General features: G+C 33.7%; 1 protein-coding gene across 1 annotated transcript in view; it reads right to left on the bottom strand.

Moving 5' to 3' along the window:
* ARFIP1 (ADP-ribosylation factor interacting protein 1) overlaps positions 1–25,201 on the bottom strand; it is a 118,298-nt gene that overhangs the window by 28,028 nt on the left and 65,069 nt on the right. Inside the window, exons 3-6 of the mRNA XM_012645264.1 lie at positions 10,927–11,035; positions 6,339–6,434; positions 4,624–4,736; positions 374–595 (exon numbers count right to left, since the gene is read on the bottom strand). Coding sequence (XP_012500718.1) covers positions 374–595; positions 4,624–4,736; positions 6,339–6,434; positions 10,927–11,035 — 540 coding nt within the window. The remainder of the gene's footprint in view (positions 1–373; positions 596–4,623; positions 4,737–6,338; positions 6,435–10,926; positions 11,036–25,201) is intronic.

The following is a 25,201-nucleotide window of genomic DNA, read 5'->3' as shown; positions in this document are numbered from 1 at the left end:
CTAAGTTACACACTGAAGTCTACATAAACGTTACTGGAAATAGAACAGGACAAGAAAAAACATTTTTACAACTTTTAGAAAAAGTTAACAGAACATATTACAACTATACTTATTATTTTTGATATTCATTAAGAGGTAAAAGGCAAAATTAAAAAAGCAACAAAGAGGAAGAAAAATATGAAAGTTAGATTTATATAAATACAATACTTTTTAAAAAGCAAAGTTCTTAAAGATTATATGAAATATCTTAAGAGAACATCTCGGAATTCCACTTTCATTAAGAGTTCAGCAAATCATAAACATAAAAAATTACCTCAGAATACTTCTATTACCATTTTCTCCCATCCCTGATAGTTATTCAAAATAATCTTACATGGAGTTCTAATGACTTCAAACTCAGGTCAGCAAAGGCATCTCCAAGTTGCCTTTGGGTATGCACCATTTGGAAAAGCTGGGTTGACAATGTCTGGGCCAGTTTTAGAATATTTTCATATTTTTTCTTGTTATCTCTTAATATATCAATCTGAGCTTCAAGTTCAAGGTCCACAGTTCTTGAGCCACGGCCTAGCTTCTCGGAGATAATTTGTCGAGTACACTAAAAGTAGAAAGGTGCACTTTGTTTAGGAAGGAAAAAAAGAACAAAAGAAAAAAATAATACAGCAATTCAAAATATAAATGCCAGAGCATATGGCTACACCGTTTTTTGGCTTATGCTAGTCTAACAAATTGAAAGCTGTCAGCCCCCTTAGAAGTTCATCAGGACTCAGTAAATTTACCAGACATGTCTAATAACTATTACTAATCAGAGGAAGTTTTAAGACTTATCTAGCTAACTTATACACTGCCAGAAGAACACTTTCACATAATCATATTTCAAGTTTAGGGCATATGGGCAGATTATTTATAACAACAGAAATATTTGGCATCATTTAAGAATAATAATAGACTTAATATAGGAAGGAATAATAAGAGTACTAAAATTTTACTTTCTAATTGGTTTGAAATGGTCTTTTGCTTCTGTCTTCCCCCTTAAATAGCTTAATGTGTATATGTGTGTGAAGGAGGAATTAAGGGAAGAAAGGAGAGAGAGAAAAAAAGGGAAGAAAGGCGGTGGGGAGGAAGAGAGAGAGAGAGAGATTAGAGATTCCTGAGTTCTCCATTTACTTTTGCCCACATAGCATGGTATTACATTTTGTTATTTTATTCTGTCCTAGAAATAATGATATAGAAATCTATAATTTTTAAAAAGTACCTAATTTCAAAGCACATGGAAATAAGTTTTCTAGTAATAATTTTTGTTGAAAATCAAAATCATTTTAAGAATAACTGGGGCATTAATATGTTCCACATCATTAAAAGTTATCAAAAATATTCTTAAAAAGTAGTAAATAAGTACCAAAATTTTTAAAATTTTTAAATTTGCTCTTTATCACATCTTTCAAAGTTTTGGTTACAGAATTAATGTTTGTTGTAAAAATGAAAATAACTCACGAAATAAAAGGTAAATTTCCTCTTCCTTTAGTCACACTAAATGATAGAAAACTACTATTAGCAGTTTGATGGGCATTTTAGATGCTCCTTTAATTTTATATAATCACATATGTAATATTTTTCAAATAAACATCAAATTATGCTCTACTTAATATCCTGAACATTTCTTTTCTATGAACAAAATAACTTTAGACTTTTCCTTTGTCAATATACTGAAATTTGCCACTCATATATATTTTTTCTTTATTTTTTTATTTCAAAATATTAAAAGGGTACAAATGCTTTTCTTACATGTATACCCTTTATAATGCTTAAGTTGGGGCTTTTAGTGTGTATTTTTCTATTTAAAATTGAAACAAATTTCTTGACATGTTTTCTATTTTCATCAACTAAGACTCGATCTTTATAAACATTTTTTTTACAAAGTAGTTATTTTTTTAAAAAGTAGAGAAATTCTCAACTATATAGAAAATGATAGGAGAGGTGAGAGCCCAAAATCACAGTTAGAGGATAAAACTATTACTAGGAAAAACATACGAACATTCCTAAGAGATGAAAATCACATCAAGAGAAAAGTTTAACTGAAGACATTGTGATTTTTCAAAAAATTTGTTAATTTTTTTTTTTTTTTCTCAACAGACAGGGCCTCTTTCTGTCACCCATGCAGAAGTATAGTAGCCTGATCATAGCTTGCCTCAAACTCCTGGGCTCAAGCAATCCTCCTGCCTCAGCCTCCTGAGTAGCTGGGACTACAAGTGGGACCACGCCTGGGCTAACTTTTAAATTTTTTTGCAGAGACTGGGGTGGGTGTGGGGTGGGGGTTGGGGGGTATCTCTCGTCATGTTGCCCAGGCTGGTCTTTTTTTTTTCCTGAGATAGTTTCACTCTGTCTCCCGGGCTAGAGTGTAGTGGCATCAGCCTAGCTCACAGCAACCTCAAACTCCTGGGCTCAAGTGATCCTCCTGCCTCTGCCTCAGCCTCCAGAGTAGCTGGGACTACAGGCGCATGCCACCATGTCCAGCTAATTTTTTTTCTATTTTTTTTAGTAGAGACAAGGTCTTGCTCTTGCTCAGGCTAGTCTCAAACTCCTGACCTCAAGCAATCCTCCCGCCTTAGCCTCCTAGAGTGCTAGGATTACAGGTGTGAGCCACTGCGCCTGGCCCCAGGCTGGTCTTGAACTCACAGCCACAAGCAATCCTTCAGCCTTGGTCTCCCAAAATGCTGGGATTACAGTCTTGAGCCACCATGCCTATTCATTGTGATTTTAATGAGAAAAACATCAGCAAGAAATAATGTCTGAAAATGGTAACAAGATAAAGGAGACGGGTCACTCATTCCCATACTTCCATACCAAGATTCAGCATGTGGTACCTTCCATAGCAATCTAGATATAATAATCCACTGAAAGTCCAGAAGCCAGAATTCTTTGAAGGAGTTAGGTTAAAAATGTATGGATGTAGAATATTAATAGAGGTAAACTTCATGAATAGAGGAAGGGCTGAATAGATAGATGTAATAAATAATAAATAGAAGTAGTTCATTCTAGAATAGAATAATAGAAGTAGTATGAAAGATAAACAAGTAAAATGAAGGGGAATTCCAAGCAGTAGGCAAATATATCTCATGAACAAAGTTATAGAAGTTTGAGAAAGCACAGATTGTTTAGGAAGTCTCTGGGTAATCTATGTATGGAGATCCATACATAGAAGAGAGTAGTAGAAAATAATGTTGGAAGGTAGATAGGGATCAGATTTGTGCCATTCCAAAGAAACTGGGGAAATCAACTGAAGGATTTTAAGCAAGAGTAAACAACATTAGATGGAGTAGAATATGTAATCTAAGAGAATTTGTTAAGAAGCTATTACAATAATGTGAGGGAGTAATAAAGACATGAACTATGGCTGTGAAGGATGAGATGGAGAAAAGGGGGAAAAGTATAAGAACAATTAAGGAGGCAGAATCCATAGGATTTAATGACTGACTGGATATGTGGGATCAGCAAGAAGATGGAGTGGAAATTTCTGAATATTCGGGTGACCTGTTGTTATAATAAGAAAATTCAAAGGCAAAACAATACATGGAATGAGAGAATCCATATCTGTGAGAACAGACAGGGCAATGATTAAACAGAATGTCCTGAATGAGAAGAGTTTAAGCAAGCACAACTTTTTGAAGATTACCATCAGCATTTCTAAGATTCTGCATTGTCATGAAGTAAATCATTTTTGGAAAGATTCACGTAGCATGTTTCAGGGCACTTTTACCATCTTAAGAAAACCTGTAATTTTGTAGAGGACTTCAGATCATATTTTAAATGCATTAACTGAAAGAATAAATTCACTACTGTATTACTCTTGAGAAGACAGACAAGAGAGACCTGTTCTGTATAAAACTACAGATAATTCCTGGTTTATCAACCACCAGACCCATAACCAGTTCAGGAATGTAGAGAGAGTTGCTGCTGATACTCTAACCTGAGTTGCTAGGGCTTTCATCCACTTATTTATTTGAAGAATTCTACTATCTTGTCCCTGTTAAGATTCAAAGGTACTAAGTGGATTTGAGGCTTGAGTTATTTGTAATACATCAAATACAGTATGAATGAACTAATTTGCTTATTTGGTATGGAAGGCATAAGAAAAACAATCACCAATTACTCTGAAGCAATGCAACTAATGATGTTAACAGACTTTAGGAATCTAACTCTTTTGCAATCAGTCTAGTGCTGCCTGTACAGTTAATGCTTAGCAATTACAGTAAAATCAGAGAATTTCAAACTTCGGAGAACTAATATACCTTTCTTGACCTTTAGCTGCTATAAAGGATAAAAAATGAGGGCAGTCAAATATATCTATAAGCAGCTCTACAGCTAAATGTATTCCAAGGCACTACATTTCTTCAATTATGTACAATATCTGTCAGTTAATAAGCATTTTAGTAGCTTTTTTACTCTTTTGTACTTACTTTTTAAATTACATAAAAAGATCAGCAATATTCTAATTATATTTCTGCCATGTTTAGATGGCATCATTCTCTCCTCTATATTCATATAATTGCAATATAATAATTTGAATAACACACAAATAAAAATTCTTAGAGCCATTTAGGGTGGAAACATTAAAAAATTACAAACCTTATAGGTGTTTAGACTCCACTTTCTAACAAGTTCTAACTTTTCCATTGCAGGATTTTTAATTTCATCTGCTAGAATAACTGGTCCACTTTTTGTCTGTGTTCTCTGGCCACCTGCATGATCATAACAAAAGATAAAAACACAATCCAGATAAAGACGAGCAGGGAAAGAAAACAAAACATTGATGTTGTTCAAATTAAACTACTTATGCATCTAAAAAATGAAAAGGTTCCCACAAAGCGAAGAACTAGAACTTCCTGAAATTGTTGAAAATAATTTCCCAATCATTTAAAAAACATTTCTGCTATTAAACACAAATGCCATGTGGTTTGTCTATCTTCTTAAAAAAAAAATCTGCTGCAATCAGCCTTCTTTCCTATATAAATTGCTGTTTACTTCAAGAAAAATAAAATTTCCACAACTAATCTTATTACCTAATGATCCTGACAAGAACTATCTTTGTCAATAAAAAATTTAAAAGGCCATGTATTTCCCCACGGTGATCTCCTTTCACTGTAATACATCGACCAGAACAACAATAGGATGTTGCTATAATTTTGGAGGATTTGAAAACATAATTCAAATTTTATTAAATAGTTCAATTCAAGTAGTCATTAAAATTTCTTACCACTAATATGAAAGACTGGGTTGAAACAAGACCTACATTGTACCTCTTTTTCTCAAGAGACCAAAAAGAAGTAAAAAAAAAAAAAAACTCCACAAAACAGCCATAATGAATAAAGGCAGTGTAAAGTCCTGACAATGTACTGTTCCAACAATTAAGAATTTATGACATGAAAGCAACTCTACAACAATATAGTTCCTAATAGTAAAATATTTTTCATAGCAGAAAAATGTTTCATAAACATTTATGCTACTAATGATTTGGGATGCAAACTTTGTAATAATTTAAAAAGAACAACGAAATAAGGAAAAAAGAAAATGTTGTAAAAATGGTTTTAAAAAATTAGAGGTGGCAAAAATTTCTTCTTTCATTTATTCCTACCGCCAGATCAATCTTTACCATAGCCTTACCACAGTCTAAAATTGAGAACAGTGTTTAAGATGAAACACATTTAAGAATCTACAAAATTCTCATAGAAATAAAATATGAATGTTAGTATTTCATATAAAAAGAAATGTGTTTAGTTTTTCCCTTGTTTTTATAGGCCAGTAATATTAAAGTGCAAAGTGAAGATACTGATTTCTCTCAAGTATTTTTCACTGGGTATAACTGGCAAATTACACAGTATTTTGTTGCAATCTGCAAACTATTTGTAAATTGAGGAGAAAATAAGACACAACCTCTTCCACTTACCCATTCCCCAAATAAACAACCCAATTGTTGAAGCTTCCTTTTTTTGTTTAACTGAAAACAGAGGGCAGAGCTGCAAAGCTGAGAGTTTAGGATCACATAAGTAAACCTACGTTTTCTAGAGCAAAGAAAGGGTGATTTAAAACAAATCAAATTTCACAATGTTTTTAATTTTAAAATGGATTAAATTTCAGGTTTGAGATATAGCCTAAATACTTTGAAAAGCCAGAAAGATAGGCTATGGCTAGAAAGATTATTTCCCTTACTGTTAATAAGCAGTCACCAAAAAAGCCAGAAAAACATACCCCTAAGAATATAAAGCAAGTGATTATGAAACTGAGTGAATTAGTTTAGCTTCAGCAGTAGCAAGAAGGGTTGTATCCAATCGTGCAGTGAATACCTGCAGGAACAATTAAATCACTTCCTTGTTGAGCCAGTCGGCTAGCTGCAACCCTGCTAGGAGACATAACAGATGGCAATGGTGGTGCTGGGGAACCTGAAAAGGGTAGACATTTAACTGTGAAAATCCTTCTCCTCCTCTAAATACTGTACATTTTCCTTTAAAATATTCAAGCACTACGATTAAGAGCTTGAATTAATACAGTTGCTTTCTTGCAGGAAAGGACTAATAAATGGATCCTACCAGGCTGAGTTCTCATATAAACTTTTCATCAAACTATCCAAACACTTAACTATACAAGAAATTTGGCAAGATCACATCTAACTAGGCCTTTACCTGGACTCTGCTATTTTCAAAATCAATTAATAGAATGTGATTACAGTCATATAGTTGAATAATTTAAACCTTAAGTAACTATTTCAAAACATACTATTCTTATATACTAAGGAAAAACTCTCCCGAATAAAAATCTAAGGGCGTGTAGTAAGGGCTATGAAAGCTTGCTTACTGTGTCTTACAGAAGTGTGAATGCACTATAGCAGTCACAGTAATTATAGCCAAAAGTTTCAAATTATAAATCAAATATCACAAAAGATAGCTCATTGTTATTCATAATGTGGATGCAGGGGACCTAAGGCAATTAAATCACCTGGAAGCTTGCTAGAAATGCAAAATCTCAAGCCCTTCCCCAGACTTACTGAACTCGAATCTGCATTTTCATAAGATACCCCGTGTAATATGTATGTACTCTGAAGTTTGAGAAGTGCTGATGTAGAGTATTTTCTGACTGCTCATATGAATCACTACTGGAGCTTTTAAAACATACTTGGGATACTTCGAAAGATCTACTGATTGTCAGTGAAACAGGCATCTGTTGTTTTCTAAAAGCTACAAGATGATTCTCAAACACAACTAAGTTTGACAACCAGAAGAACATAATTTTTGAATGAAACACAACTGAGTTTTAAATTCTAACTCTGAGTTTGAAATTCTGGTTCTATCTATCACATAATGTCAGGAACACCCTGGCAAATTATTTAATGTCTCTGAGCCTTAGTTATCCACACAGTAAGAAATATTAAATACCCAACATTGTTGCTAATGTTCAGCATTAAACCAAAGAGAGTGATAATTAAAAAGAAGTTTTAAAAAATATGAAAGTCCTTCCACAGCTAGCTGAGAATATTTTACTGTCTATAACGTGTTTTTATTTCTATTACACTCTTCCCTAGTTCTCTGGAAAACATATAATGCATCAAATTCATAATTCAATTTTCTCGTAAGAATCAACATCTAGTTTCTTTACTTACAATTAGTAATAATTGGTCATATCCCAGATATAGTAAGTTCTGTTGCAGAAACAGTCACCAGTTCTAAGAGTATAAAAATCTTAATTTGGACTGGATCTCACATTAAAATTCAAACCTGCAACAGACCTAAATAGATTGTTGCCATCTTTTAAAGTGAGAGATACTTGTCTCTTTAATCTGTTGAATTATAAAATTTAAAACTAGAAGGGATGATGGAAATCAACTAGTCTAAACTCTCACATTAAAATGTAAGAAAAATGAGACCCAGAGAGGTTAAAACAGTTTCTTATTAGAGACCTGGATGTTCTGAACACCATAATATCTCCATTATTAAATTCAACACAGAAAACACTAATCCATAAGTTACTTGCTGAGTTAGAAGGCATTTTAATAGGTTATCTAGTCCAATTATCATTTTAAACAAAGACTGCATCTCTATCCAAGGCACAAGGGATTCTATTATAAGTATTAAATAAAAGAAGACTACTATAGTGTCATGTCTTGATGACCCCAGGAACAAACCTCTGTTGTTCTAGTGATTATAGTTTATTAATCTTGCATAAGAAATAATGCTATGGCACAACATGAGATGTGTATAATATATGTAACAAATGATATATAATTTTCCAAACTAAAAATGATGTGGTGGTGAGGTAATTGGGACTTCATCTTTTTTGCTTTATAAAAGGTAATTATCACTTCTTTATAACTTCAATATTCTAAACTTTTAAACAATATCCAATAAAAAATAACTCTTAAAATTCTAGGATCTTGCTAACTGACTAAATTTGGGAAATTAGATCTGTTTCATCTCAACAACAGAAATCTAGGAACATGAATGTATGTATGCAGTGATTGAAACCTCCATTAAAACAAAACCCAGGAACCAAGTACACTTCATTCAAAAGCTTTGATTTATCCATGATTTCCACTTTTATTGATTTCACAACATCTTTGTTGTTAGGCAGATTTCAATATTTGTTGTTTTTAGGCTGAATTTAAGTCTCATTTCTTCTAAATTTGCTCTAGGTAGAGATAGATGGAAAATAATATTCATATTCTTCTTGTAATAATTGCTCAAGTAATGAAAAAGCCATTATTAAGTTATCATTCAATCACTTTTCCAGAGAGCTAACAAAGTTCTAATTCCTTTAACATTTTTTCATAAGACCAATTTTCTAGATTTTAATCATTATGTTGTTCTTTTTCATGTTCATTCCAATTTATCTACGTATGTCTTAAAACAAGGGCATTTAAAACAACTTTCTCATAATAAATGTTTAATCTGAGTATGGCAGAATGATTATCTTTTTAATAACATTGATCAACGATGTAGCTTGGGTTAAAAAATGTTTTATAAACTCAGTTCAAAGAGATGTAGATTAGATGTAGATGTAGATGTAGATCACGAAACATTTTTTATTTCAATTTGAGGGATTAGGATGTATCTATAAGCAAATGAAACTGACTAGTATTTTAATGCTCATGCATAACATTTTATAATGGCCAGTTGATTTCAATTATTGTATATGACTATTTCACTTAAGAAAAAAAGATTAAATCAAATGCCAGCCAAATAATTTGATGGAAAATGCTTAAAATATCTTAATAGTAAAATTAGTTTTTAATTCTACGTTGACACTTAATTTTGAAATTTGTGACTGGTCCAAAATTGCATCAAATTATGCAAAGTAAGCCTAATATTTTTAAGTACTCAAAATTTTAGGCACTCAGTTAATCCTTGCAAATTCAAAGTTATCCCCTATATAAGAATGCCACAATGCTTCAGAATGACTAAGATATTGACATATTTGCTCCCTTTTTATAGCTTCATTTTTCTACACATAAGAATGAAAAGAGGGAAAAAATGATGTCACTAGATAGCCCATTCATTTCACAGCCTAGAATAGAGGATATTGTACTAGCTTATCCTAAACACCTATTTCCAGGACTCATATAGTAAAGAATATATTTCGAAATCTAAATTGTTCTTGAATAAAGTATCAGGGCCAAGAGTATAATAAAAATACAGAATACTACTACCTACAAAAGGGCTAAGGATTGCAAAGACATAAGGACCTTTTTCTTCATTTTGTGAAATTTTAATGCATCATTAAAATTAATATATTTCACTGAACATCAACTATAGCTACACTTTAACTATAGCACTGTCGAGAAAACAATCTATTTCCTACATTCAAATGTTTACATGGTTTTACTTTCTCTCGTGTAAAAATAAAAAAAGTTATTACAGGCAAGAGCATTAAAAGAGGAGGCATCTTTTCCTTTCTATTAAAAATAGACATATATATATAGGATGCGTGCAGAAAAGAGTTAATTAACACAGGAGGTCCAACTGTCTATCATTAAAAAGGCCTGCTTGCAAGATTGGCCCTTGGCTGGTACCTGGGAACTAGAAGTTTGGAAGGATTTCCCCAATTCCTAGAATGATTAAGAACGGCTCACTGTGCTTAAACTGTTTATGCCAACAGTGTGGTTTATGCTGCTTATACCTGCTTTGCTTCTGGAAGTCTAGCATCTTGATACATACTAGGCAGAGGATGCCTGTGTGAGCGACCCCCAATAAAATCCTGAGCACTGTGTCTCTAAATGAGCTTCCCTGGTCAGCAACATTTCACTTATGTTGTCACATCTCATTGCTGGGAAATTAACAATTGCTGTGAGACTGCACCAGGAGAAGACTCTTGGAAGCTTGTGTGTAATTTTCCTGACTTCGTCTTATGTACCTTTTACCTTTACTAATTGTGCTTCATATTCTTTCACTGGAATAAATCATAGCCATGAGTGTGACTATATACTGAGTCCTGTGAGTCCTCCTAGCAATTTATTGAACCAAAGGGTAGTCCTGGAGACTTCCTATATAGCATGTACAGGAGGAAAGAGAAAAGTTCATTTTCCTATTTGCTTTGAAATAGGAAATATGTATTTATACAAATCAACATTGATTTAAGATATCATATAAATTTTGTGGTTATAAGTTAAAATAATCCAAATCTACATTTTTGAGTTTTTATTTCAATATTTTAAAGCCCATTCTTAAATAATATTTAGTGAAATTATGCACATTGATCTATTTATATGAAGATTATTAAAACAATTTCTAAATTACTTAAATTGAAGAGAAAAAGGATTGTGTTTATATTCAGTGTTTTATCATGGAATCAAAGGTCTCAATTCTTATGCTTTACTAATAAAAGTAGCATTTGGTAAACTCCCATCCTCCATCCCGCCATCTTTACAAATACATGGGCTCTTACCTTGAAATGCTCCTGCTTCAATAACCCCCTCTTTGGTACTGTCAAAGCCATGAGATGTAATTTGGGTTTCTGAGAGACCAAGTCCAGATGGTAATGAACGCTTCAAATCCTTAGCAACATTTGAATAAAAGAAAAAATCTTTGTAAAAAATCCCACATCACATAATGGTTTAGAATAATTGTGTCCTTCTAATCACATCTTAAATGGTTTTTCTCTCTACTATGTAGTACTCCTTTAGGCTGGCATGGCATTCTGTAACGATATATAATCAGCAGCAGATATAGCAAGATTTGCTATTAAGCAGTACACTGTATGTCACATACAACACATTTTATTATTCTGGAACTAAGCAGCAAGCATATATTAAAATTTAATTAAAAATTTTAATCCGATATATCAGGAAAATTAAGATCACTAAAATGTCATGTCTAATATGTAAAAACTGACTGATGTCTATATAATCACGGTGAGCCTGGCTAATGCTTAGTATAGACAAATCATTCATTTGCAATGTTAATTTCCCTTCAACTTCAAGGTTAGCTAGGTAAACTGGGCTTCTCTGACTTCAGTCAGGGTGAGGTAAAGGAAATCTTTTCATTTGGATTTATTTTAAACACTGATACTAGTCAAATTAACTGCAAATTAGCTTATAATTGAAACTTAACTGTAGTTAAAAATAATATTCAACATTAAATCTTAGAGCTTAAAAAGAATAGAAAGTCAAGAATCATAACGGTCTTTAAAAGACACAAACTCAGTTAAGTATATTTGAAAAAATTTTGTCCAGAACCTTGTAAATTAAATCTCAGGGCTTAGTAATTACTAGGCAAACAGGCCAAGTAAAACTATGTAAAATCATCAAGAACCAAAGCTTAGGCTATACTTTGTTGGCTGTATGTGATGCAACTGCATTAATAATGCAGACTTAAAACTGGCCTATCCACATGACTAGAGCTTCAAAGAAAACAAACTGAAATGAAGGCACTAAATCTAAAATAAAATCACTTTTCTATTTACCTTTATTAAACTTTCATGATAATGCCAGGGCTATGACAAGTTATAAGTAAATACAGCTAATGATTAAGCTACATTTTCAGACTGATCATAATTTAAGATAGATTTTAGATCATAAAGATACATAATTAGTGTTTTTTTTTTTTTTTTTTTTTTTGAGACAGAGTCTCACTCTGTTGCCCGGGCTAGAGTGCCATGGCATCAGCCTAGCTCACAGCAACCTCCAACTCCTGGGCTCAAGCGATCCTTCTGCCTCAGCCTCCCAAGTAGCTGAGACTACAGACATGCACCACCAGGCTCAACTAATTTTTTCTATATATTTTTAGTTGTACAGTTAATTTCTTTCTATTTTTAGTAGAGACGGGGTCTTGCTCTTGCTCAGGCTAGTCTAGAACTCCTGAGTTCAAATGATCCTCCCCCCCTCGGCCTCTCAGAGTGCTAGGATTACAGGCGTGAACCACTACGTCTGGCCTATAACTGGTGTTATATATTCTTTCTAGTCCATCACAGCTCTTTCGATGTAATGGTAAAGAACAGAGCCTACTGCAGAGGTCCAGGATATTTCTCCAGAGAGGGAGTTATACTTTTTTACCTAGGACAAGACATATACATCTTAATCAACAGGTGAAGGCAATATATAATCAAACAGGAAAATACTTATAATGTATTTAAGATTCGGAAGAAGGAATGATGAGTTTGCATTAAATAGAAGAAGAGTCTTAAAGGAAGAGATGGATCCTAAGCTGCATCAATGACCAACGTGGAGGGTGTTGGAGCGATGGAATGGGGTGAGGAAGGAGTATTCTCAATCTAATAGAAAAAGTTACGGGGGAGGGAGCAGGAAGCCCGGGACAGTCATTATGTTATTGGCATAGCATGCGGTCCAGCTGAGAGATGGGTGTAAATGAATCAGAAGGAGGCCAGGTAATAAAATACCAAGGTAGGGAATTTGGCCTTGCTTGAATTATGAAAGTTTGGAAGAGCAAGCTTACTTGATTTGGTTAAAGGACTGCTTTAAAAATATTAATTTGGCAGACATGTAAGAAGAGTTTGGAAGAGTTAGAAACTGAGGCAAGATCAATCCTAAGATACCACTACACCTCAGGTATTCAATAACTACAACCTAGGATCAGAGAGGTGGCCAAAAGAATGGAGAGAAAGAATGAAATTTAGGAATAATTAAGAGTAATTAAAATACAAGCTTTTAATGAAAATTCAGGATACAGCCATGTGTTAAGTATAATAATAAAGTGGAATGGCTGAGATAACATATACTACTGAAATAAGGGGCCCTTAGAGAAGATAATTTTCATAATCACAAACCAGGATGCAAAGGGGTTATTTAAATCACTAGTCAAGAAGATCTGATTCTAAACAATTATATATACTCTGCTACTAAAGTAAAAATATTATAGTACAAGTTAAGTGACATTTATGTTGTATAATACAATTTAAACACATTATTTTGGAATGTTTGCTGAAGTTTCTATCTGGATTCTAATGTTCTCCTAACTTCTAAATGTATCCATGATGTTTTTCTTGATCAATGCATTAGCAATCCTCAGTTAACTTATTTTCCTGAAATTTTTCACTATTTTTAATTTGGAACTTGTTAACTTACACAAAGTGGCAAAAACACAGTGAGAATGACTACGTTAAATCATCTCTATACTCCTGAGAAAAGGCATATGCTGTAAATGAAAATAGATATCTAGTTTGAGAACTGAAACAAAACACTTCCTGAAAATGAGTAGAATCTTCAAGGTGACTAAGCATGCTTTTCTCTACTTTGAGATCATCTTTGGAGGAATCTCTGGGACTATATTAAGATTGGGTACTCAGGGCCATAGAGTGCTGAATCTCTACCACTAAGCTTCCTTAATTTAACCATAAACATTTATAGGAATATATAATTTCAAATTAAAGACATAGGAATTAAAATATTTCCCATTCTGGAATGTCCTTCAGTTTTAATATTATTTAAAACTATTCTTAAATATTTTCACTAAAGCATTTTAATAACTGAAGTATTAAAAAGCCAATTGGTTCAATTAAATTAAAAATAGTTCTTGAATTCCCTCCAGATCCCAACTCCTCCAAAGACTGGAAAAACAAACACCCATATATTGACCTCCTACTGTCTTTCTAGCATGTGTAGGCTGTATATAAAATCTGAAAATTTACCTTGTCATAAGTAAATAATCACATGATAGCTTTAAAGGATCTTTGCTTAGTTTTAGAAATTTTGTAATTTTATCTATTCAACCTTAAATCTCCAACTTTGGAGGTTGGTTTCCCTTTTTTAGCCAAACAAATATCTGTCCAGTTACTGGGTGATTTATTATTGGAAATAAATTAAACAGAAGGGATTGTGTTTGGAAATGGCTCCTTAATCCTACAGTTCTTGACCTTGGGATTTTATCATACAAGTGTCTTCACTGGTAGTGAGGTGGGTGTTATGTGATTTGTTACTAATAGTAGATGAAAGTAAAACATTTATCAACTTCAGTGTGTAAAGTATTTATATTATGGTAGCTTCAAGGTAATCTCTATAATTTACTCTTTAGTTGCATTCCAATATGCTTTCTGTACTGAGAGATACAGGGTGGAGTTTCAGGAGGCAAACGAGATTGTTTAGCACTTCGGATATCAGTGAAAATGTTTGAGAACTGGTTCTGATTTCAAATACCTCCATTATTTTAAAAAATAATAATTAACAATCATCTGATGAGGCAGTTTGATGTAATGGATGCAATGTGGCCTCTGAAGTCGGGTCAGAAAAACCCAAGTTTAAATCCTGGCTCTGTCACTTAATGGCGGCATGCATGAACTCAGGCAAGTTCTCTGAATTGCTGAGTTTCTTACTATAAAATGGGGATTGTAAGGGATAACAATTCCTATCTCATAGAAACATACAAAAAAGTACACACTATAAAATATGGCACTTAATATTATTAATTTCCTTCCTCACCATCCCAACTTGTAAATAGAAGTCTTCTGGAGATTAGAAGTTGGAGCAGTAAAAGATTGTTTTTTTATAATTAAAATTGAGCATTGTATGTAAGAACGTGTTTTCATATCTTTTAGGATGAATGACTTTTATTTTTTGAGTGACAAGGACAGTAGCATACACCAATTATGAAATTATGAGCATACCCACCCTTAGTATTATGCTCACAATGTCATCTTAATTATTAATATATTACGGCATGCCTATGTCTGAAAATCACCATATAATTAACTTCTGATATACACTGACTCTAAAAAGAGCAACAAAATAGAGGTTACAAGTCTGAGAGATCTGAGTTTTAAATGTATATTAAACCTTAGTGTATAAAATGATAATATCTTTTACAGAAACACTTTGTGAGTATGGAGGGAGATAGAGAAAAACATGGGAAAGACATGCTTTAAAGGGAAGGTAATTGAGTTTAATACAAAAAGTAAGGAATATATAGAGAATGAACAAAGAAACAAGGGAAAAGGCCAGCAAAACAGAAGTTCTTCCAGCAAATAATCTCCTGTTCTTTATGTAAAACAGCTGTATAATCTGAAAAGCACTAAGGCCTTCCTATGCCTAAGCTGCTACTAATAGAAGGAACCTAACCAAGTGGTCTATTCTGATTCTGAAGAGTACTAGCATTTTGATTATGGTCTGGCAGCTAAGTCACAAAGTGATCTGGGATATGTGAGAGAATTGGATGACCTGTGAGATAACACTCAGGATTTTATGAGTTTGTTGATTGTTTTTTATAAAATACTCATTCTCTAAGTAATATAATATAGTCTCATAGTTCACAAAAACTTAAAATGTACCTTCTTTACTAACTCTTAAATTTTTTCAGTGTCTCAGTTATAAGGCTGTGCCTAGCTTAGCAACTTTTTAAATATCTGCTACTGAATTTACTCCTATATTTCAGAGACAATGAGTTCATTTATAACCAACAATATAAAATCCCTAATTTGCATTTTTATGTTGGTGACATTCAACTCAAAGTTTAACACTTTGCAAGGCTGAGCTTAACAATTGTATAATAAAATGGAATGAAACTCAGTTAACTTTCTATTCAAGCCACCAGGATAATGCTAGAGTATTTAATAATTTTAAAAAATATATTTTCAAACAATTAAGCTAAAACAAAATATAATGTTTTTTAGCAAAAGCTCTAAATAACTTTCATGTATAATTTAGTTACTTTTCAAAGGATACAAAGTAATATTTGTAGTAATAGCCTTCCTAAAGCTGTGAAGGGGAGCTCATTTTAAATCAAAATAATTTGCTCTATTTTGCGTATTTTAATAGAGGTTAGAATAAGAATGACCTTAAAAACACAAGTTTAGAACTTAAAATTCAGCATAGTAATCTACTTCCGAAGAACTAGAGTTAATGCAAAACCAACACATAAAGAACACAAAATGTTCAGCCAATTTGCTTTAAATACACATCCTTAATAAGAGGTGCAACACTGGAATACATAAGGAGAACTAGAGATTAATCCTGCCCTTTAATTTAGGGTTAGGAGGAGATATTTTGAATAAAGGAGTGATTCTCAAAGCATATACTTTGAGAATTACAGAATACTCGGAGAATGCTATAAATTACACAAATTCTCCAAGTATTGTATAAATTACACAAACTCCCTTCTCCCTTACTTTTCTTACACTACATTCTCCCAGTTTTCCTCCCATCTACCTTTAAGAATAGCTTAGTCTGGCCAGGCGCGGTGGCTCACGCCTGTAATCGTAGGTCTCTGGGAGGCTGAGGCGGGCGGATTGTTTGAGCTCAGGAGTTCGAAACCAGCCTGAGCAAGAGCGAGACCTTGTCTCTACTAAAAATAGAAAGAAATTAATCGGACAACTAAAAATATATAGAAAAAATTAGCCGGGCATGGTGGCACATGCCTGTAGTCCCAGCTACTCGGGAGGCTGAGGCAGGAGGATCGCTTGAGCCCAGGAGTGTGAGGTTTCTGTGAGCTAGGCTAACGCCATGGCACTCACTCTAGCCAGGGCAACAGAAGTGAGACTCTGTCTCAAAAAAAAAAAAAAAAAAAAAGAATAGCTTAGTCTTCTTTACTGATCTAGTTTCTCTACCAGAAAAAGTCCTAAGTCTTACTTCTCTTCTTCCCTTGGAGATCTAACTTGTTTCCCTTCTCTCTAGTCCTGTCAGCCCTGCAATTCATTCTTCAGACTGTAGCCAGAGACAATTTTCTAAAATGCAAATCTGATTGAGATGCTTCCATTTTTACATTATTTAGTGGCTCTCCATTACCTTTTGGTCGAAGTTTAAACTCCTCAACATGGTTTTAAGGTTCTGCAGGATCTAGTCCGTAAATATCATTTCTCATACACCTCTCCACTCCACATTCACCACTCCAACAACAGTAATTTCCAGTTCTGTGGTCTTGTACCTCCCTCAGGTCTTTACGGATGCCTCTGATGGGGAATATTCTTCACTCTTCTTCACCTGGCTAGCTCCTCCTTCAGACCTCAGTCTAGATAGCAATTTCTCAGGTAATCTTTACATATTCCTCCTACCTGTTCTGAGACCATGCTATACTTGACTAGTATATCACTTGTCACACAGTACTAAAATTAATTTGTCTCTATTTTCTCCCCACATTCCCAAGACTGTTCTCTAAAACCAGAGAGCTTATCTGTCTTGTTCCCCTTTTACATTCCCGACAACTAACAGTGTGCCTATTATTTCATTTACTAAGAAATTTTCTCAATTTAAACATCTCATCCTGTAAAATGGGCAAAACCTTCCAAACCATCTATGTAGTATAATTTTAAAGAAACAAACTTAAAACTTATGTTAATGTTCTATGAATTTTAGTGATTTATAATCCCCTTTGTTGTTTTAACAGTTAGCCGTCTATAAGGAATATCTGCCAGAAGCAAAGCTATTACGAACAGGCCTCCACATCCCCAGTTCTGCAACATCATTAACCTCCCCATAGTGGCCTCTCTGCCTCTCTACAATTAATCTTGAGCCAAAGCTGATTATCCTCCAACATTCTACTGTAGAAGGCAGGGTCAGCATTTCCTCAGCTCTCCACTGTACTTCTCAACAACCAGTTCTCAAAATTTAGTTTCAGTTAGAATCACCTGAGGATCCTGTTATAAATGTAGATTCCTTTTAGCTGCTCATTGTAATTCTCGTTCAGTTGGAATATGGAGCCCATGAATGGTGATTTTGATGCAGGTGATCCTTGGTCTATTCTGAGGAACCTGTTGTGGAGAACTGCCTTCCTATTCTTGTGCAACATTAACCCCACCTCGCCCCGGTTTCCTGTGTGCCACTCTATCTCACTGCCCTCTTTCCCACCTCAGAATTATCATCTACCTTCTTTCCAGTCAATCCCATATACTTCTTGAAGGCTTTGGCATATCTAGGGCTTGTGCTCTACCCCTAAATCTCACCATTACCTTGGGTGTTTCTAACCTTTTGCATGTCACTGGGTACACTTTCAGGGAATAATTATACGTTCAATTAGCAATTCCTTCCAAACTGATATATAAGCTGTCTAAGCTGAAAGTTTTCACAGATCATCAAAAATATAGTCTACTAATGGCTTATAGTATATTACTATATTTTAAAATATAAATTATAAAACACTAAAATTGAAATAAAATTTATTGCAAGGCTACCTACCTATGTTGATGCAAAATGATGGGGTATAGTAATAACAATATGTAAAGGTGTATAATTTTTTTTTCTCAGTATACTTCCAGAAATGTCTAAAGTTGGTAATTTGAATCAGGTTTGGAAATTTGTAGTTAGACAAAGTGCCTAAAAAGTGTGAGGGCAGATAAAAAATATATAAGACTTAGTACGCCTTAGTCTCAGATTTGATTAACCTCTTTATCTCTAATACCTTTCATCTTTTTGTACCTCATTCCAATCAGGCAATCTAAACTTGAATGGCCACCCTTTGGACCTTGTCATCACTCAGGAAACAACACTTCTGGAATCTCACTTTAAGTGAGTAAGTCTAATAACTCACTTTATGATTACAATCTCCTCCTATATCTGTTATTCCACCTGATCAAGAGAGTAAATCTCCTGACTTATCTATTTTTTCCATTTTATTATCTCTCTCTCACACACACGCACAATCTCAATCTCCCTATCTCATTCAATCATTCAACAAACATTTAACAGGAACTTACAGTACCACTACCTTGTGGCAGTTCACTGCCTACCCTCTTGGACTGACCCACTCCCACCTCTGTAGTCTAGACTGTATTAATAAGTAGATCACAAGTTTGATAAGAAATCATATATCAACTTGCATCAAAGAAATACTGAATTCATTCAGAGACTATCACTGTGGAAATACCTGTATGCCTCTAAATTCAAAACAATTCCTCCTAGAGATCAAGAAACTTATTCATGATAGCTTTTGTTATAAATAAGGAAACAATCTACAGATTACAATTAAGATAGATAAGGCTTCAGGCTTTCATTATGAATTATATTTTCAATGGGAATCTCAATCCAGACTTAATTTAATGTATATGTATATAATAAACACATATATTTAAAATTTTAATTTGTGGTAATAGTATTAAGAGTATGGTCTACTGCTAAAAAGCAAACACAGTACTAAAAAGAATCTAGATTTGCATGGGTTAACCAATCCTTGAAAAACATTTCCCATACCTCTAAAAGGGTTCAAGATAAACATTTGGTAAAAACTGGCCTTTTGAAAAAGCCCCCATCAAATCAACGTTGCCACTGACTGAGCTACTAGATTTTTTAGATGTGAGTAATGTGGAAACATTATGTTAAACATATAGTATGGAGACGAAGTGTCACCATGTGCATTCAAACTCTAGGGTAGGATGGCTGAGGTAGAAAAGATGTTCTTTATAATTAAGTTCTTTATAATTCATTCTTTTATTGAACAACTACTGTGAACCATAAACTGTGCTGTGTGAATACACTATCTCTGAACTAGCAGTGATTCCAATTTCTTGGGAAAAGCAGATAAATAAATGATAAATGAATGAAATGAATGAATGAATGACAAATAAAAAGTAGATAAATAATTTACAACATAAGGTTGGTGAGTGGAAGTATGCCTAAAACAGTGTTATGACAATTCCTTATATTCTATTTATTTTCCAAATCTTCTCTAGGCTGGTAGAGTATGTTATCTCATACTGCTAAGTATAGGGAAATGAACAAACTACTTAGTTCAAAAAATGAATTAAAATTAAACAACAATAACAACAAAGACTGCATATACACAAACTCAAGCAACAACACATGCAGGGAAACTAAGGACACAAGATGTACCAAATCTAAGATTACAATATCTCTTCCTTGTTTTTCCACAGAAATCTAGAAACCTTGTTTCTAGTCCTGGATCTAACGTGAGTGAACATTCACTAACCAAACATTTATTGAAAGCCTGTATATCCATATGTGCCAGGCTCTAGAAACAAGGTAATGAATGAGAGAGTTCTTCTCTTACTGCACTTATAGTCAAATCACACACATGAGCTTGGCACAGCTATTTAATACTGGGTAATTCTCTCACAACTTCAAGGGCCCTTTCATCTGTTCTAAAATAGCCAGACCCAGAGATCTCTAAGGTACGCCTACTGAACTAACTCAAAACTTATAGACCAGAAGTTCTTTAGGCCCAGGAAACCAAAGAACCCACACTTAGGGGGTTCCTAAGCTCCCTAAATTTGAACACATAATTTGGAAGTTTTGTGTATATGAACTTTTTTTTAAAGAAAAGGTTCATAAGCAAAAAACCTTAAATGCAGATTTTTGTTTTGGGACTTCCACAGGAAAAGTTTCACTTTAGCTACATTTAATACAATAATTTCTCTAAATCTGCTAATTATGAATTAAGTCACAAGAACTTTAAACCACATGGAGCTAATATTTGCTTCCTCTCTTTAACTCATGGTATAAGTTGCAAATTTCTAATCTAATATTTTGCTCAGCACTATAACAGCATCCATTATGAATAATATGCAGTTTGCAAGTCAAAGAATAATTTGAATTCCTTAGAGATTAAATTTTACTAATCTTTAAAAAAATTATTTTTTATTTATAAGCAGAAATACTTTTGCTGCAAAAAAACTGGACTAAGATTATTATTCTCTCCACATCTAGCTATTGCCCTGTCTTAATGAAGAGAGTAACAAACCTAGAAACATTAACATATGAGATAATGACTAAATTGCTGGCAAGGGGATTTCTAGGTCTACATAAATCTGAATGTTGAATATGAGCCAACCAGGGCCTCTCTTAGGACAGACTAAAAACAGAAGTCAAATGAAAAATCAAACATCTTCAAGGAACAAAACAAAAAAATTGACAATTTCATTGCCTATGCCACAGTGACACCAGCTGGCCAGCCAAGTTATGACAACTTAATAAGCTACCATTTGATGTTATTGAAGTATACTATGCAGTATGCCTTAAATAAATGCTATTATAAGATCTCAAACAACAAATAGGTTAAAAAAAAAAAAAAAAAAAGGGAAGGTGTATATAAGTAAAGTACCTCAGAAAACTTTGATATTATCCAATTTTACATTTGAATACATTCCAATGCGAAGTGATTTAACACTTATTTTCCCTATTAAATTTTAATTTTATTAAAATAGAAAAATGGATTTGAAGTTAAAAGTAATTTCCTGTTCATTGCTTAGGAAAATAAAGGCAGGAAAGTGAGCCAAAATTTAGGCAAACATATTCCTAACAGATCTTGAGTGTAATTTATTCAAAAACAGTCAAAAGATGCTTTTGAAATATTATTTTCACTCATAGGGAAAAGAAGTGCATAGCTAAGTTTTATTTTAATTAAAGGATATTAAATATGTAAAGGACTCACATGATGTGCATATTTTTAATAAGAGCAGGTACAAACAGAAACAATTAAGTTTTATTATATTGAATTTCTTTGGGGAGTGGAGAATACTGGTTGAAATGGATTATTGCTTTTATGGAGGCTTGCCCACTAATGAAGTTCACATCCAATAAGGGGAGACCTCCAAGACAACACCTCCTTTTCCCCTTCTTTATCTTCCAATAGAAAGTGAAATAACATTGAAAGGGATCTTCAAAAGGAGAATTTGATATTAACCCGTGGGTAAATTTATAAAGGAGCAAGTTATTGGCTTTGACTGCATAAGCAAAGAACTTATACGTTACAGCTTAATTCACTTTAATAAAACTTTTTATTCTAAAGTTAAAATCAATCTGAAAGGAGGAAAAAACTTTTTTCAGTGCTGCTCAAAGGCAAGTAAAGGTTCTTAACTAAAGGCTCTGGGTTCAAGGTACAAGGCGCCCTTGAAGAAGAACAAAGCTGGAGGAATTAACTATCACATATCAAGGTTGGGTCTGATATTCGCTCCAGTTTTAATTACTGTAGTTAGTAAATAAGAAAGATAGTGTGGTATTGTTTTGATGAACACACACACACACACACACACACACACACGAAATAAAGTAGAGAGTCCAGAAAAAGACCCACACATATACAATCACCTGATTAAGAGCAAAAGCCCCCAGTGGAGGAAAGACAGTCTTTTTTCCTTCCAGTTTTATTAAGGTATAATTGACAAATAAAATTATAGAATTTTAAGGTGCACAATGTGATGTTTTAATTTATATATACACTGTTACCACTTGTGTGTGTGGGTATCTTTGTAAAGAGAATGCTTAAGACCTACTCTCGTAGCAAATATCAAGTATATAATGCATTATATAGTTATTAAATCAGTTACCATGTTGTACACCATTCCTCCAGAACTTACTCATAACTACCTGTAAGTTTGTACCTTTTGACCAACATCTCTCCACCCTCCCCATAATCACCCTTCTACTCTCTGTTTCTATGAGTTCAGTTTTTTATATGATCTCGTATTCAGTTATTTGTCTTTCTGTGTCTGGGTTTATTTCACTTTGCATATCTTTCAGCTTCATCATATTGTTTCAAATGGCAGGAGTTCCTCCTTTTATAAGGCTGAATAATATTCCATTGTGTGTATATGTGTGTGTACACATACACACCACATTTTCTTTGTCCATTCATCCCTCAATGGACATTTAGGTTGTTTCCGTATCTTGGCTATTGTGAATAATGTTGCAATGAACAGGGGAGTGCAGATATCTCTGAGATAGTGATTTTATTTACTGTGAATATATATCCAGAAGTGAGATTGCTGGATCTTATAGTAGTTCTACTTTATTTTGATTTTTTGAGGCATCTCCATACTGTTCTTCATAATGGCTGTACCAATTGACATTTCCACCTACAATGTACAAGGGTTTCCTTTTCTCTATATCCTCAACACTTCTCTTTTAACTTTTTGATATAGCCATCCTAACAGGTGTAAGGCAATACCTCACTGTGGTTTTGATTTGCATTTCCCTGATGATTAGTGATGCTGAGCACCTTTTCATATACCCATTGGCTATCTGTATTCCTTTTTTGGAAAAATGTCTACTGAGGTCCCATTTTTAAATTGGGTTATTTTTTTGCTGTGGAGTTATATACTTTGGATATCAAACACCTTATCATATACACGGTGTGCAAATATTTTCTCACATTCCACAGACTACCTTTGTTTTTGTTTATTTCCTTTTTTATGTAGAAACTTTTTAGTTTGATGTAGTCCTACTTGCTTATTTTTGCTTTTGTTGCCTATGCTTTTGATGTCACATGCAAAAAACCACTGCCAAGACCAATATCATGGAGCTTTTTCCAAATATTTTCTTTCAGAAGTTTTATACTTTCAGGTCTTTAATTCATTTTTAATTAATTTTTGTGTATGGTGTAAGATAAGGATCCAATTTCATTTTTTTGCATGTGGATAGAAAAAAGTCTTCAATAAATGGTGGGATATTTACATGAGGGGGAAAAAAACAAATCGTGATCCCTACACTTCACATTGTACACAAAAATTAATTCAAAATGAATCACAGACCCTAGTGTGAGAAGCAAAACAACACAACTTTTAAAAGAAATAGAGTGTCTTCAAGATACTGGAGTAGGCAAAGATTTCTTAAACAGGACATGAATGTCACTACAGAAGGAAACATTGATAAGTTGGACGTCACAAAAATTAACAACTTCTTTTTAATCAAAAGACACCATTAATAGAGTACAAAAGCAAGACAGACTGAAAGAAGACACTTGCAATACACACATCCAAATGACTTATACCCAGAATACACAAAGAACTCCTACGAATAAATTAGAAAAAGGAATATACCCAGTAGAAAAATGGGCAAAAGACTCAGAAAGGCAGTTCATAAAAGACAATATCCAATGGTTAATAAAAATATGAAAATGTGCTCAACATCATTAGTCATCAGGGAACTGCATATTAAAACCACAATGGAACACCATTATGCCTCCATCAGAATGGCTAAAATTGTAATCTCTGACACTATTAAGAGCTAGTAAGGATGTGGAACAACTATTAATAGAACTACCATTCGTTGCTGGTGGAACTGTTAACTAGTTCAACCATTTTCCAAACTTTCCATTTTCCAATTTTCATATACTCATGACCCAGAAATTTCACTCTTGGGTATGTACCTAACAGAAACAGATAATCATGTACACCAAATGACCTGTACAAGGTCACAGCAGCTTTATTCATAATAGCCATAAACTCAAAATAACCTATAGCCATAAACTCAAAATAACCTAGATAGCCACCAACTGAAAAATGGATATACAAATTGTGGCATATTAACACAATGGAAAACTACACCACAATTAAAAAGACTGAAATATTGCCATAAGCAGCAATATGAACGAATCTCACAGACGTATGTTGAATGAAAGCCAGTCAAAAAAGAGTATATACTGTATTATCCCATTGATATGTAGTTCAGGAACAGTCAAAAGCAATCTAGGAACATAGAGTTAGGTTAACAGTGGTTACCCAGGGACGAAGGGAGGTGTATTGCCTAGAAGAGGGTAAGAGAGCCTTCTGAGGTCCTGGAAATGTTCTGGGTGGTAGTTCCATTGAGCAGTACAGTTAACATTTGTGGGGTTTTTTGTTTGTTTGTTTTTGAGACAGGGTCTTGCTCTGTCACCCGGGCTAGACTGCAGTGGTATCATCATAGCTCACCACAATCTCAAACTCCTGGGTGGGCTCAAGTGATCCTCCTGCATCAACCTCCTGAGTAGCTAGGACTACAGGTGTGCACTACCGTGCCCGGCTGATTTTTCTATTTTTTGTAGGGACGGGGTCTTATTCTTGCTCAGGCTAG

Source organism: Propithecus coquereli, unplaced genomic scaffold, assembly GCF_000956105.1.
Source record: "Propithecus coquereli isolate 6110/MARCELLA unplaced genomic scaffold, Pcoq_1.0 Scaffold228, whole genome shotgun sequence".
NCBI lineage: Eukaryota > Metazoa > Chordata > Mammalia > Primates > Indriidae > Propithecus > Propithecus coquereli.
Note: the sequence above shows the minus strand (reverse complement) of the source record. Positions and strands in the feature narration are given on the sequence as shown.